Source organism: Crotalus tigris, unplaced genomic scaffold, assembly GCF_016545835.1.
Source record: "Crotalus tigris isolate CLP2741 ecotype Arizona unplaced genomic scaffold, ASM1654583v1 scf7180000017592.2434428, whole genome shotgun sequence".
Classification (NCBI taxonomy): domain Eukaryota; kingdom Metazoa; phylum Chordata; class Lepidosauria; order Squamata; family Viperidae; genus Crotalus; species Crotalus tigris.
In genome coordinates this window covers 1,257,844-1,273,205 of record NW_024096498.1, presented here as the reverse complement: position 1 = coordinate 1,273,205, position 15,362 = coordinate 1,257,844, and the positions used below count along the sequence as shown (strand labels likewise).

The window sequence follows — 15,362 nt, the reverse complement described above, 5'->3', positions numbered from 1 at the left end:
TAACCTTTCGAGCGGCCAATGAGAACGCAGCCCGCGCGGATTTGTACGCGAGAGAACGTCCTCGAGTGTCGGAGTTCCCTGTAAGGCGAAAGGGGCAGAAGGAGGGAGCAGAACTATTGCTATGGTAATGTCGAATGGGAGGCGGTGCATCTCCGGGTAGAACAGCATCGGTAGAAGCGGCACGAACGCTTCCATCCGTTTCACTGAAAAGGTTGCAACAGAATGTCTGGTTTCTGAGAAACGGCTGTCTGTCCGGGAGGGTTAGGGGAACATGTGGTCTTCCAGATGTCGCTGAACCACATCTGGCAGCCCTGGTCACTTGGGATGAGGCTGCGGGGAGCTATGATTCAGCAACAGTAGAAGGCCTTAGGTGCTTAATCCCTGCTCTAAAGGACTGCAGCAGTACTGTTTATAATTAGTTATATTTTTCTTTGTAATATATTCTTTACAGCTTTTTTTGCACTTGGGGTTTTTTATTTTTCTTTTTTAAAAAAACCCCTTTTATAAAATAAAGTAAAAATATATTTTGGTATCAACTGTTGATGTGAATGCTGGTTTTGCTTAAACTGTTTTAGGCTCTGCTTTCAGTTACAAACTCCTTTTATGTCAACAATAAATACAAATAATACTGTTCCTAGGCTGAGAAACTTGCCAAAAACTTTTCTTCAGATAAGCAAGACATGTGTTCAAGCTCACCTAACATGTTATTAGATTCAGAAGATTCCAAAGAACAACTCTTAGAAGAATGTGAAAAAATATGGAAACAAGTGGAGGAGGTAATAAGCAATAATTGCAAATATTTATGAGATAAGTGAAGCTATGCATCTGAATATTTGCTGTTAATTTCCTTGTTTCTTCCTCAGCCTAAGCAGAAAGATGAACTTTACTATCATTACAAAAAAATCATTAACTTTAAGATACCAATAAACATTCCCAAAAAACCTTTTGAAAAAACTAATCAAAATGTTAATTCTCACAATATTTTTAACATAATGGCATGGAATAAATTATAAATAAAAGTTGATTGTATCTTAAAGTTATTTTAATATTAGGAATATTTTTAAAACGATAAGCATATAATATAAACCTATTTACTAAATAGATATTTCTTAGACATGATTATTCTAAAAATGTTTTGTATTTAATCTCAATAGGAGATAAATTGATCAAACTGAACTGTATCTTAAATAATAAACTTTTTAAAGTGAAGTTAAGAATATGCTTTATTACTATAAACTTACATATAATTTTTTATATCCCTTTCTCCTTTGAAGTGCCATACTAAATTATCTCTTCAAAGTGTTGAAACTCTTCCAGTTTCAGATCTCAAGGTAAGAGTAAAGTTTCAGAAGTAAGTTTTCTAAGCAGTGAAAACTTGTCAAAAGACTAATTGGGGAAATGGGATTTCTGTTACTCAAGAATGTCAGAAAATAGGGCCATAAGGATTGAATATATCATTGATGCAAATTGGCAGATTACTGTGGAAATTTTGCAAAATTTGTTTCATTGGTTAAAATGGAGCTTCACAGTATAATTCATTGACAGCATGATATGATAGTGAAGAAGTTGGATTACCAGTAAGAAGTTTTGGTCCATTGTCATCCACAAAAGATTGTGTGACTTAGGACTCTTATAGCCCAAATTACTTTACAACGTAGTTGTCATGGGGAAAAAGCAAAAAGGGAGTACTATGTCTTGAGGTCTGGCATGAAAGGTAGAATGTAGATCAAATAAACTTTAACAAAAGAATAAATTTCCATATAAATTATAATTATTTTTTTTATAAAAACACCTGTTTTCTGGAATACAATAGTTCCAGGTTAAAAGCAAACATTATCTTTTTATGAAGTAGGGAACCTAAGGACTGCTAGAAATTGCTGTATACAGAGAAATAACGAGGTACCAAACAGTTAGCAACTATCTGTTGGAGATTATTTAATTTGGATTCTAGGTCCGAGCATAGGATTTGACTTGGTGACCTGAATGGCCCCTTCTAATTCTATGATTTTGCTGAGTTACCAACATCATATTGATATGCTGCTGAAACTGTAGTTTAGCAATACGTGAATGGTTGTAAAATTCATACAAGTATATTTTAACTTTGTTCTGAGTATAGATTTTGCCTGAACATGAATATTATGGGGGAAATTATGCTTTTCAGTCTCATGCTTCAACTGGGATAGTTTTGAAACTTTATTTCAAGCACTGTATATAAAAATTGTCAGCCAAATTTGCTTGATAGAGAGATGGGTGACCTACAAATTGCATAAATAAATAAAAATTATTATGTATTGTGATAATGTTTAAATTTTGCCATATCTGACAGCTTTCATTGTTAGCGAAACGATTCAAGGCTCTGTCAGCTGAATTTAACCTATGGCAAAAAAGAGAGCCAGAAAGTAAGTTTTTTTTTATTTGGATTGAATTATACACAAAGTTATAAAATCTGAAGTATAGAATATGCAATTGTACCTTCTATAGAATATATAATAATTGTATTAAATTAGTGCCACAGCTTTTATCTGTTGTATCATATTGTATAATATGTTGGCCAATAAATTTAATAAATAAAATAGGTATTGTATCATATATATTCTCTTTATTTTGGCCTTTTCTTCATGACCACATTAGCAACAGTTATCAGCTCCAATTGCGGTACATGAAGACTCTGTATAGCTATTTTAATAAAGTAGCTATAGGCCTACTTATCTGTTTCTTCACCTAATCTATTTTACCAACACTCCACTTGCTAAGCTAGAAAGAATCAGGTTAATTTGATATGCAAATCAGATCTAAGAGTCAAAGTTAATGGATTATCCAGGTTAATTGTGATTTGGCCCTAAAGCTGGCTATTTAGAATTGGAAATTATGTCTAAGGTCATTCATAAGGGATTAATTCAGTGCAATAAGAAATTATGGACTGAAAATGTTCAAAATATATTAAGAAATGTAAAACAGCTTTCATTCTATACGATATAAATTGGAAAATATTTCATTCAAATAACAATTATGGTTTTTGGAAATTTTCATCTCGGTTTCATATTTTGAGGACTAAAATCTGACATATTGCAACACATTCTCTTTACAGAGTCTCATCAATAAACTGGTAAACACTCCACATGATCCATGTATAACAATCAGTGATTCATTTTGGTTACCTTACATTGAGCAAGTTTAAGACACTACAGTATTTCTTATTCTTAGTTCCTTTGGAAATCAATTCTTCTCTATTTTTGTCTTTGTTTTTGTTAGCAATGAAATAGTACATCGACACTCAGTAATAGTCTCCTTCCCCCAGTTATGTCTTGTATTCAATGACCTGCTCTGTACTAAAGTGGAAGATGTTTCATTTTTTTGTGCTATTTTTGATAGCATTTAACTATTTTGACATCTTGTTTTTGAGTTTTAATTAATCTGTAATTAATGAGAGAATTTAAATTGAGCAGTTGGATTTCTTTCCTGTTCATGCCCTTTCAAACAAGCAAATGTGTGAAACAGATTACAATATTTTTATTTAGAATATTTATATAGCTGCCTATCTCACAAATATGTGACTCTATAAATACAACAGTTAAGAACTCTGTAACAAACTACAAACAATAAAAAATAAAATAAATGTAAACATATTAAATAAATAATGAAATAAAACCCAAGAAAGCAAGAGAACAAACATTATTTAATCGCATCCAGCTACATTGCAGACTCTCCCTGGGATCCCAAGGCTGGTGAAAAAACATGTTTTAAAGGCCTTTTGGTATGGAAGGCTAACAAAGATAGGGCTAATCTCACCTTCCAGGAAATGATGCTCCAGAGTGTGGGAGTACAGCAGAAAGGCACGCCACCTGGGCCCTATCATGGAGCTCTTTTGGGGTCTCAGTTTGTTTGCTCCTGATGGGACAGATAAACATAATTGGGGTGATGGGACAGATAAACATAATTGGGGTGACCCTTCAAATAATCTAGTCCTGTGCCCTTATAGAACTTTAAAATCAAACTAGCACCTTCAATTATATTCAACAAATTGGTAACCAATGCAGCTTGTGGAATGGAAGATAGTAGTCAGCTTGAGATGTTTCCAAATAGATAGTCACTGTTATCAGAACTGTCTGGAAAATATAGCAAGATCTGTGAATAATAACAAGGAGTGGTCAAAGATGATTGATTGTCTGTTTCTTCCACTTGACTCTTTCCAAGCTTTTGACAGAAAGAAAAAGCCTCTTTTAGATGATGTTTCCTAACAACAGTATATTTTTTCATAATCCTGAAAGAAAATAATAGATACTAAAACACTTCCCCTAAATCAGTGGTTCTCAACCTTTCTAATGCCGCGACCCCATAATACAGTTCCCCATGTTGTGGTGACCCCAACCACTTATACATTACCTGGTGCCAGGGGCGTGGCCAAAGAAAAGGGGGGAAAATGGTGGACAGCCTTGTTTGATGACCCCCGTGAAATAGTCGTTCGACCCCAAATGGGGTCCCGACCCACAGGTTGAGAACCACTGCCCTAAATGATGTTTCATATTTACTTAAAGTTATAGTGAGTGATACATACTCTGCCTATACTAATAATTGTGTTTCAAAATGCAGAAACATTTAAGAATTTTTGGTCTGATATTTTCTTTAATTGATTTATTCTATTGTTTTGTTCAACTGATTTTCCATAAATATAAATATATAAATTCATCTTTAATTGAATAACTATTTTATGTAGGTACTAATGCAACAAAGAGTTATTGATTCAATCAGATAATATATGTTAGAGAGCCAGTTTGGTAGAATGATTAAGACATCAGAGTAGAAATCAGTTTTAGTCCCGCTTTAGGCACAAAGCCAGCTGGGTCACCTTAGAGAAATCACTCTCTCTCGTCCATATAAAGCAGGCAATGGCAAGCCACTTCCACAAAAATCTTGCTAAAAAAACTACAGGAACTTGTACAGGTAGTCACAGGAGTCAACACTGACTGGATGGACGGATGGGCAGACAGACAGATAGACAAAATAAGTTTCAAACAACATTCTTTAAAAAAAAATCTGACATATTCTCTTTTTCAGTAATTACTACAAATCCAGATGTCCTGGTAGCATTAGGAAGAGACCAGGTATGTATGTTAATGAGATGGCTGTAACTTTGTAAAATTATAATTTTAGGAGTAATTATAGGAACCTATGGCTAAGTTTCCCTAAGAAGAAGTCCACTATAGATTCTTGTTTAAACAAATATGCTGTATACTATGTGATATGGTACAAAAATCAACTAGAGTTAATTAGTTGGAGTGTGTTAAGATGGATCTATAAAATTTTGATCTTAATATTAATTATTACTATATTATTATTATATCTAAATATAGGATTATAGATAAAGTCCACCATATCTGGAAGGCACCAGGTTAAGAAATTATGATTAAAGTCAGGATGTTAAATTTGAAATAAAATTCTAATTTTTGCTGCCCACTTGAAGCAACTGTTTACATTGCTGACTAGGATGTCACATAAGAAAAGTTGCAATGAGGTCATGCCTGCAGAGTTATTTGTATAACAATTTAAAATCCATGCTATCTTTTCACTATGCTGGGCAATTAGTTGTTAATCCACAAAAAAGATTCTAATTTCACTGACCTGGTTCTTTGAGTCTTCTGCCAAGACAAGAGGTAAAATTGTGAAATGTGTGGGTATGTTTGTGTGTGTTGTTTATGTGTGTGTGAGAGAGAGAGTGTGTGACTCACCACTGCCTCATTCAGAGAAGCCTGATAGGTAGCAACAATCAAGCTGGTCAGCTGCTAGTGGCTCAACATATCTGTTCTGAAAGTAAAGCTTGGTGCTGCTCCTGATTTGTCAGTTCAAATACATAGAGCAAGGGTGTCAAACTCGCAGTGCCACGTGATGTGTGACGTATCGTAACTTTTTCCCCATTGCTGGCAATGGGATGGGCATGGTTTTGGCATGAAGCATCTGGCCCAAGGGCCGGCAGTTTGACACCCCTGACCTTGAGAGACATGTATCCCTTATAGTCTCAGCAAGCCAAGTTAGCCCATTGTTCTCGAACAAAGTCCAATAATTAGCACTTCTAGGTTAGCTGGCATAGCTTTCAGCTTATAAATAAGCTCTAGGACAGTGATGGCAAACCTTTTAGAGACCAAGTGCCCAAACTGCAACCCAAAACCCACATGCATCGCCGGGTAGGTGTGGCCCATTGGTTGGGTGTGGCTGTGGTGGTAACGGCAGACTGGGTGGGACTAAAAAGTTCAATCAATTCCAACTTTGCAAGATCTATTTTTTTCCCCGCGAGAAATTGAAATTGACTGATTGAACTTTTTTTTTTTTTTTGCACACGGCAGCGGAGGCCTAAAGCAAAAAGGTTTTATAAAACCCAGCTGAAGGCCTAGGATTGGGGCGACGGCACACGTGTCCACAGAGGGCTTTGAGTGCCGCCTCTGGTACCCGTGCCATAGGTTCGCCACCACTGCTCTAGGAGTAGATGGTATGTAGACAACAGACTTGCTCTTCAGTCAATAACTCTACCTTCCACTTCTATTATGTCCATTGCTTTTTACAGTTATCATGATGGTTCTGCTGTCTCTCAGTCCCTCATTCATGAAATAACAGAAAGAGTTGGCTATGATTTCATTGTTATGTTATTGTTCATTGTTTCATTTCGCTATGGATTCATAAAATAAAAATCATACAATATGTTATCCTGAATTAAATCAAAGTATTTACATTAAAAAACTATAATGTATCCCAGAATACTGAATAGCAATAATTTTTTAAAAGTATCCATTCTCTATATGGATATAATTTTTTCCATTTTCAGTTTAGAATTTGCAAATTTGAAGTATAAGCCTAATATATATCACACAGCTTATCTAAACAAATAATTCTATACTGGAAAAACTATGATTTTGATAGCATAATGATTTGAAAATACATTTCTTTTGTTTTTAGTTGCAGAAATTAGACCACGAACTTGAAATGGTGCTATCAACAGTTAATGCAAAGAACAAAAAACTAAAGGAAGATTTTATAAGGTATAGATTGTGCTGAAACTGTTTTGCAATTCTGAAAAATCTGAACTCGCTATTTATGCTTCTCACATTCTCTTCAAAGGGAACAAAAATGGTTGGAGGAGCAGGAACAGCTTATAGAATGTCTCAACCAAACAGCGGAAAGAATGAGTAATTACGTAGTAGATTTTTCTGAAAAAAGGTATTCCAACTTAATTTAAGATGAAGCAAACTGCAGTATCAATTTTTTTGGATAATTGAGTACCATATATGCCGGCGTACAAGGTGACCCGGCGTATAAGACGACCCCCGTCTTTGTCGCCGAGTCGCCTTCCTAGAATGTCGTCTTATACGCCGGAAACTACCAGTATTTCCGGCGTATAAGACGACCCCCGTCTTTGGCGCCAATTTTAACGCGGAAGTCGCCTTATATGCCGGCATATACGGTATTAACATCCATGTCACTAATAACTGACTGTCATTCAAACCCAAATTTAATCTAGAATTATGCTTTTGGCAAAGCATTTTCACCCTAATCTATAACCACGAGTTATTCTTAATATTTTTGGTCCTAAGATACCTTTATGAGTTATTATTGAGCACTCAGTCATTTGTCAGGCTATTTCTACAGTGTATTTCTGCTATGATGTTTGGACTTTCATCTTCCCTATTAATTTGAATGTAGAGAAGTTGATACACCTAGATGCTAATAATTAATGTTTATTTAATTGGATTGTGATTTATTTATTTATTAAATTTCTATGCTACCTATCTCACTAATACAGCAACTCTGTGTTTTGTTATAAGCACGTTTATAAATTATTACCACTATTTTTTTAAAAAAAGTCCATAATCTAATCTTTTTTTATATCCTAGAGCCTTTCAGGAACTGAAAAGTAAAATGCTAAAAATAAAAGCTTATAAGGAAGATATTTTGAATGCATTGGGAGATTTCCTTGATGAGCATTTCCCACTTCCTGAAAATAGTGGAACTGCAAAAAAGAAAAGGGCAGGTTTATTGCATTTTCATATTAAAATCTTGGTTTTTATATTTATGTATATATTTATTTATGACAATCATATACCTTTTCAATTCCAGTAGACTTGAAGTAGTGCACGTAGCATAAAAATACAATAATATAATGTATAATAAACTTAATATCACAATACAATAGTACAGTAGATGGCGCCATATTCCTAACTTAACTCTTTATTCTATGGTATTCTCTAAAATCCTAAGGCAATTTTAACAATCTCATTGAAAATTGCGGGGAAAGGTGCCTTTTTCACTTTTGAATGCAAGTTGTTCCAAAAATGGGATCTCCTATAGAGAATGCTCCCTTCTGTTGCACATCTTAACTGGGAGGGAAACTCATCCGTCACTCCCTGTGCATGGAAAAGATTTGCAAATTCTACACAAAACAGGCAATCTCAAAGATACTAAGATACTATATGGCTCCAAGCCACATAGAATTTAGGGTGATAACCAGCACTTTGAATTGCATCTGAATCTATTGGTAACCAGTGCAACTCCTAGTATACATCAATAGCGACTGTTACAGACTATCAAAATGAGTAGCCAAGTTAGCACTATTTGTCATTAGGAATATGCACTGTGGATTCAGAGGTTTGTCACAGAGCTCAGAAAATTTCTATTCAATCCCAGTCTGGCGTAAATCTGATATGCACAGGCTCTGAGAATCTATATCAGATGTACTTAGGGCAGAAGCAAATTTCTATAATATTTTGAGAGAGAATTATGATAATTGTTGAAAACTAATCTTTGAATTTTTGTTTTTTAAACAGTATAGCTTTCTTTTGTAATTTATTGTCTGACTGCTACCGTGTTTCCCTGAAAGTAAGACCCGGTCTTATATTATTTTTGCCTCCAAAAGAGGCATTGGGTTTTATTTTTGGAGGGTGTCTTATATTTTTTGTAACATTTGCCTTGCAGCAGCGGCACCAACAGCCCCATCCAGCAGTAGCCCGTGTGACTGCTGGCCCACTTCTGCTGTGATTGCTTGTGGCAGAAGGCTGCACAGCACATCATGCCGCTGCCACAAGATGAAGCAGATGGGGGAGGGGTGGAGCTGCCCCATGTGCCCCGCACCTGCTTGCTTCAAAGCCCCCCCAGGCAGGCCATTTGTTGTTTTCACTCTTCTCCTGAGCTGGACTGCCATGCTATGCAGGATGGGCAGAGTAGGCCCGGTCCCCCTCTGCCGTTTCAGAGCAAGGGGAGAGTGATGGCGAAAGACTCCACTGCTGCTGTGCGCCATTGGAGGGGCTTTCTTCACACTTTGCACCACAGATCACCTATCTGGTGGCAGCTGCAGCCTTCTCACTAACTCTCCCGTGGCTTGCGCCTTAACTGGGTGGCACAAGCGTCCCCCTGCCACTTCCCCCCGTGGCCGCCACTGAAGAGAACAGGGAGTGGAGTGGCTCCACATAGCGATGGAGAGCAGAGAAGAGCACTTGCTTGCTGCCCTGCATCTCCCCGTGTCTCCCTTCTCCGTTCTGGAAATGGCAGTCCCGTTTCCTGCTGCTTCTCCTGAAAGCAAAAAGTTCAAAACTAACCTGCTTTCCAGCTCTGGCAGGTTTCTCTTCTGCTGCAGGGAAACAGAGTTTGTAGGTCTAAAAAAAGTTCAGTCACACCTTCCAACTTCTCGCAAAAAAAAAAAAAAAAAAAATCTTGCCTAGAAAGAAATGGCTTGGCTGGGGGGACTCTGAAGGAAGCAGGTGTGGGACGCATGGGGCAGCTGCATCTCCTCCCCCACCTGCCTCGCCTCGTGGCTGTGGCACAATGTGCCGCACTGCCTCCTGCCCCATTGCGGCAGCGAGATGGGATGGAGTGGGCGGGGTCCTAATTAGGGCTTATTTTGGGGGTAGTGCTTATATTAGGCCCAGCCCTAAAAATGAGGGTAGGTCTTTTTTTTTCAGGATGGGGCTTATTTTCGGGGAAACACGGTAAAAAGCTATAGGTAAATGTATATTTTCTTTGACAGACAAGCTATATGGTCAATAAAACATCCAGGTATCCTATAGAAGTCTTAAATATTGATGCGGGGAAATAGGGCCATGACAGTGCACAGAGCCTGTTCTCAATCCATTAATTCTGGCAAGACTACCAGTACATCTTTAAATAATTATCAGAAATAAAAGCTTACTGTTCCTGAATGACGGTTGATATTTAAAACTTCCTTGTATGCTAATCTCTGTAGCTGAATTTTACCAAGATAAGAAATCACATCAAATTTTGACAACAACTCAAATTTGGAGTTGGATAGAAAAGAGATAGATCAGGGGTTCTCAACCTTGGCAACTTTAAGACTTGTGGATTTCAACTCCCAGAATTCCTACTGCTGGCTAGGAATTCTGGGAGTTGAAGTCCACAAGTCTTAAAGTTGCCAAGGTTGAGAACCCCTGAGATAGATGAATGTTTAGATGGGGACGATGGTTTATCTGTCTTTCTACTGTCCAACAGAATATAGAAGCAGTATATAGATTTCCCAGCATGTGATCTCGGATCTCTTTGTATTGAATCTTTGAATCCCAACTCTTCATACCTGAAAGTGAAGCAAAGTAGCTATGTATGCATATGAATGCAGAGATGGCCAAGAACTGTTCCCAACAGACAATTTCCATGTATTACAAAGCACCTCTTTCAAATATTTTGTACAGTATAAGTTATGTGGCCATATGAAAAAGGATATCTTTTCTTCATACAATATTCTTTGAAATGTGGCACATATTCCTATCTACATTCTGGTACTACTAGCTATAGATAAATACAAGTTTAAGTCTAAAGGTAGATAAATGCTTTCTAAACATAAATTCATATCTATCATTGAAATGCTGTTTTTTATTGTAAACATGTATCTCACATATAAAAACATCTAGTCTTTTACTTACTTTAGCATTCATCAGAAGAGGAAGACGTGCAGCTCATATCATTACATGAAATTTTAGAGGTAAGAAAGTTAGACTGTTGACTAATAGTGCTGATAACTATAGTTCGGCATAGCTGAGTTCCAGATTAATGATTACTGTCTTAGAATGTTGAGTTTTTGTATCCAAAACTTAACACGGAATCCCAATTTCATGCTTCCTTATAATTTCTTTTCATTTCAAACAGGGATAGGCAACTCATTTCTCATACTTACTAGTATACCTATAGATATCTTGTTTGGTGCTCATTAATGCTTTTCAGGAATAAATGTGTTTCAACTGAAAAATAATGAATAATACTGTACTGTATGTGCTATTGCATATAGTCTATTTGAAGTAAGTTATTAAATTTAGTTCCAGTTGAAAATGGGATTACATTCGGAAACTTACTAGCTAAACTGAAGCTTTAAATGGACCCAATTTAGAGATACATTTTTTTACATTTTTATCATGCACTGCCTATTTCAAGTTAAAATGCTTAGTTTTTTGGCATTTGCATCTGTTTTAAAAGCTCCTAGTTTTGAATGACAAATAATTGTGCTGTTGTTGAAATGTCTCACATCAAAATATTATGAAAAATAACATTAAGTTAAAATAGATGCCCCCTCCCCCAAGAAGCTATATGCTATCCTGTGTCAAAGTAATGGCCACTACAACACCCTCCATTGTCATTCACTCTTATGACTGATCACAGGGACACTACTGTGCCCTCCTCCTGCCTCACAGGGATCATGTGTGCCTGCTCCCCACACACCCCTCACCCATTACACACTTACGTTTTGAAGATCTATGGACCTCAGGTAGGGCAAGGCAACACGTGCTAGGGCTGCATGGCTACTTCCCGGAAGTGACTGCCATTTTTCATGAGTCAACAATTCCTTGAAGAAATGGCGGCTGCTTTCTGTCCTGATCAGCTGGCAATCAGGAGATTGCAAGCCCCTCCTGTTCTTGCTTAATTTGACAGAAGCCAGCCCCCTGCGAGCAAAGCAGCAGCTCCAAGACAAGCTTCCCTAAATCTTTTCTTTCCTTAGCTCCTTCCTCCCAAACTCACATTTCTACAGTGAAGAAAAAAGAATTAGAAAAAAAGAGCTCGGTGGGATAGACTTGTTGCTTTTTCTCCCTTCTCCTCCCTCCAGTCAGGTGCTGAAACTAAACTCACCATCTCTGCCTTCCAATCTCCCATTTAACCACCTCATTTGATAAATTTATCACCTGCCTGAAATGAGAGTGATAAAATCTGTAAGTTACTTGTGTTAATGAGGCTGTCTCACTTCATGACCATCACCACTTGCAACCATAATGGGCAGGCTCCATTCTAGGACTACCTGTATTTCTATGGAATATGGGGTTGTTATTCCTACATCCTAAAATTGTAATGCTTACCCTTTTCTATCTATGGTAGAAGCAATGTGAATGTGGATGGAACTGTGAAAAGTTAATTTATTCAAAGAGGGGTGATCCTTGCTTCTGGAGGGAAACGGTTGTATGTCCCTTAAAAGCCCCTTTTTGGACCTAACTGCACTAGACAAATTTTCTTCAATCTTCAACCTCCTCTTTTCAGGGAATGAGATTGTGGTTGGGCTGCAGTTTTAGAGCTCTTTGGAAGAAATTATCTAGATCACTTTCAGTCAGGATTCAGGCCAAAACACAATAACGAAACAACTTTGGTTATGCTCTTTAATGACCTTTGGTGGAGCTAAAATGGGAGTAGTGCTTTCATTAGCATCAAAATGTTCCCCTGATAAGACTTAGTGGCTGTAGATGTTTGAATAGCTCTCAAAATGGGAAATATTTCATCTTTAGTTTTGAATGGGATACCATTTTCCCCTTTGAGACTTGCTGATACCAAGTGATTGTAGTAGTTTATTGGTGGTTTCTGAAATATTCTTGATGTGAATATCTCTATCATCAAGAATATCTCTGAAACCACCAATAGACTACTATAGCCACATGGAATCAGCATAGCACACAAGCCAACTAAAGCCCTTCAAATTATCCTAAGCAGACCAAAAACTCCAGCAACCCCAAAAGAATAACCAGGAATAATCTATAACATACAATGTAAGCTGCTCCTTCAGCTGTGGAAAAAGTGGGCTGTCTGGGCGGGGCTGTTGGTGCTGTGGCCGCGAGGTGAGTGGAAAAGACACTCCCTGAAAATAAGAGGTCCCCCCCCCAAAAAAAAAGATGGTCTTATTTTTGGGAAAACACGGTTAGCACTGATGATGTTACCTAATTTGGGTAACAAGAAAACAAGCACGCTCAGAGAGCACCAAGGACCACTCGTGTCAACCCTGAACTACAAATATTTTCCTTTGGGGTCATAGGCAAGATGGCAGCTGTGCACTTAGTGGTCATAGGCAGGATGGCAGCTGTGCATAAGAAGGCCTTCATATAAATCCATCTTATGCACCAGCTGCATTCTTACCTGGACTGGGAGCCATTCAGTCCAGAGACTTTGTTCACTTTGCCAATGAACTTTGAGCTCCATAGGGAGTTGCCCATGAAATCTACTTGGGAGCTGGAACTCATTCAGATTGCAGTAGGAATCTGAGCAAATATGGGCATTCAATCCCATGAAATATCTTTTCTTTGTGAACTGCATTTGTGAACAAGCTCCGAAGTACAATTCAAGAGACTGGTTATCACTATTAAGCCCTTTATGGCATAGGACATGCTTCCATCTGCCTTCCACAGTTTTTGTTTAGCCATTACCAATGCAACAATCAGATAAATGGGTTTTGAGCCCAGGCCAAAAAAGTGGTTTCCAAAAGCACCCCAGACAATGTCTCCATTAATTCACACAAAGATACTATAAATAGGAAAGAAGAGAAGCACATTCAGGCCTGCAATATTCTGTTATAGAGGGGCCTCATTTAGTGACTGCTCATTTAGCAAACGTTCAAAGTTACAACACTGAACTAGGAGATTTACAACTGGTCCTTCAAGTTGCAGTCACTGTATCATCCCCATAGGTCGTGTGATCATGATTTGGGTGCTTGGCAAGTGGTGCACATATACAACGGCTATAGTGTCTTGCATTCACATGATCACCATTTGCAACTTTCATAGACAGTTTCCCACAAAGTCAATGGGGATGCTTGAGAGAAGTTGCAAGTTTTGATCACATGACGTGCTTAACAACTGGCTGGTTCACTTAACGGCAACTAGAAATGATGTAAGTTGGTGTGGCCATTTGTTGTTTCACTTCATGACCACGTTAGCAACAGTTATCAGCTCCAACTGCTGTACGTGAAGACTCTGTATAGCTATTTTAATAAAGTAGCTATAGGCCTACTTATCTGTTTCTTCATCTAATCTATTTTACCGACAGTCCACTTGCTAAGCTAGGAAGAATCAGGTTAATTTGATGTGCAAATCAGATCTAAGAGTCAAAGTTAATGGATTATCCAGGTTAATTGTGATTTGGCCCTAAAGCTGGCTATTTAGAATTGGAAATTATGTCTAAGGTCATTCGTAAGGGATTAATTCAGTGCAATAAGAAATTATGGACTGAAAATGTTCAAAATATATTAAGAAATGTAAAACAGCTTTCATTCTATACGATATAAATTGGAAAATATTTCATTCAAATAACAATTATGGTTTTTGAAAATTTTCATCTCGGTTTCATATTTTGAGGACTAAAATCTGACATATTGCAACACATTCTCTTTACAGAGTCTCATCAATAAACTGGTAAACACTCCACATGATCCATATATAACAATCAGTGATTCATTTTGGTTACCTTACATTGAGCTTCTGCTGAGATATGGAATTGCATTGAGGCACCCAGAAGATCCAAACAAGATACGTCTAGAAAATTTTCACCAATAGCAAGATATTTTAAGATGAAGGGTGATTAGCAGAACAGAGTTAACTAAAAAACTCTAATCTGAGAATATCAAGTGGAAATACTTCATGTTTTTCAGGCAGAATCCTACAATATTTTTGTAAAGTAGCATCTATTGACTCATTTTTTAAAAGTTTGTGATTGTCACAATTCCTTTTTATGTTTTACTGCTGTTAGTAAATAATGTTTGTATTCTAAAAACTGTTGGTTTTCTTAAGAGAGCAGATTAAAGGGTTATTTTAGACAAGTAGTTTGACTAGCTTTCCCATTAATTCTATAATCAAATGTCAAACCTGAGCATCTGTTCAAAAGAAATGAAATGATGGAAGGAACAAAACATTGGCTTTCTAAATAAGATTATACATGCATGATTTAGTAAGAAAATATATGAAAGAAAGACAAGGGAGATGTCATTAAAAGTTTAAATTCAGATCTGAAAATCTCTGGCTTCATGCTGGTATCACTAACCAACTTTTTCATCCATGGGTAACAATGTATTTTAAAAAAACATTTATAATGGAAAATGTAATAGAATACAGGTAGTCCTTGAGTTACAACCA

The 15,362-nt window shown here is 37.1% G+C and overlaps 1 protein-coding gene across 3 annotated transcripts; it reads left to right on the top strand.

Annotated features, from left to right (window-relative positions):
* Positions 1-15: 15 nt before the first annotated feature.
* Positions 16-15,052, top strand: CENPK (centromere protein K). Of its 3 annotated transcripts, none has more exons than XM_039364974.1 (10): positions 16-124; positions 639-776; positions 1,275-1,331; positions 2,327-2,399; positions 5,056-5,102; positions 6,946-7,028; positions 7,108-7,206; positions 7,881-8,017; positions 10,919-10,972; positions 14,628-14,759. In XM_039364974.1, exons 1-9 carry the CDS (start codon positions 122-124, stop codon positions 10,960-10,962), a joined length of 681 nt encoding a protein of 226 aa, XP_039220908.1. In that variant the 5' UTR covers positions 16-121; the 3' UTR covers positions 10,963-10,972; positions 14,628-14,759. The 3 variants fall into 3 exon arrangements, with proteins under 3 accessions (XP_039220908.1, XP_039220896.1, XP_039220899.1); XM_039364962.1 differs by having other exon boundaries at positions 20-124; positions 7,881-8,013; positions 14,628-15,052; XM_039364965.1 differs by having other exon boundaries at positions 107-211; positions 7,881-8,013; positions 14,628-15,052.
* The last annotated feature ends 310 nt before the right edge of the window (positions 15,053-15,362 follow it).

Coding starts and splice junctions, on each gene's coding strand:
- CENPK (XM_039364962.1), top strand. Junction 7,207..7,880: donor GTAGATTTTTCTGAAAAAAG/GTATTCCAACTT, acceptor TTTATATCCTAG/AGCCTTTCAGGAACTGAAAA. Junction 10,973..14,627: donor CATTACATGAAATTTTAGAG/GTAAGAAAGTTA, acceptor TTCTCTTTACAG/AGTCTCATCAATAAACTGGT.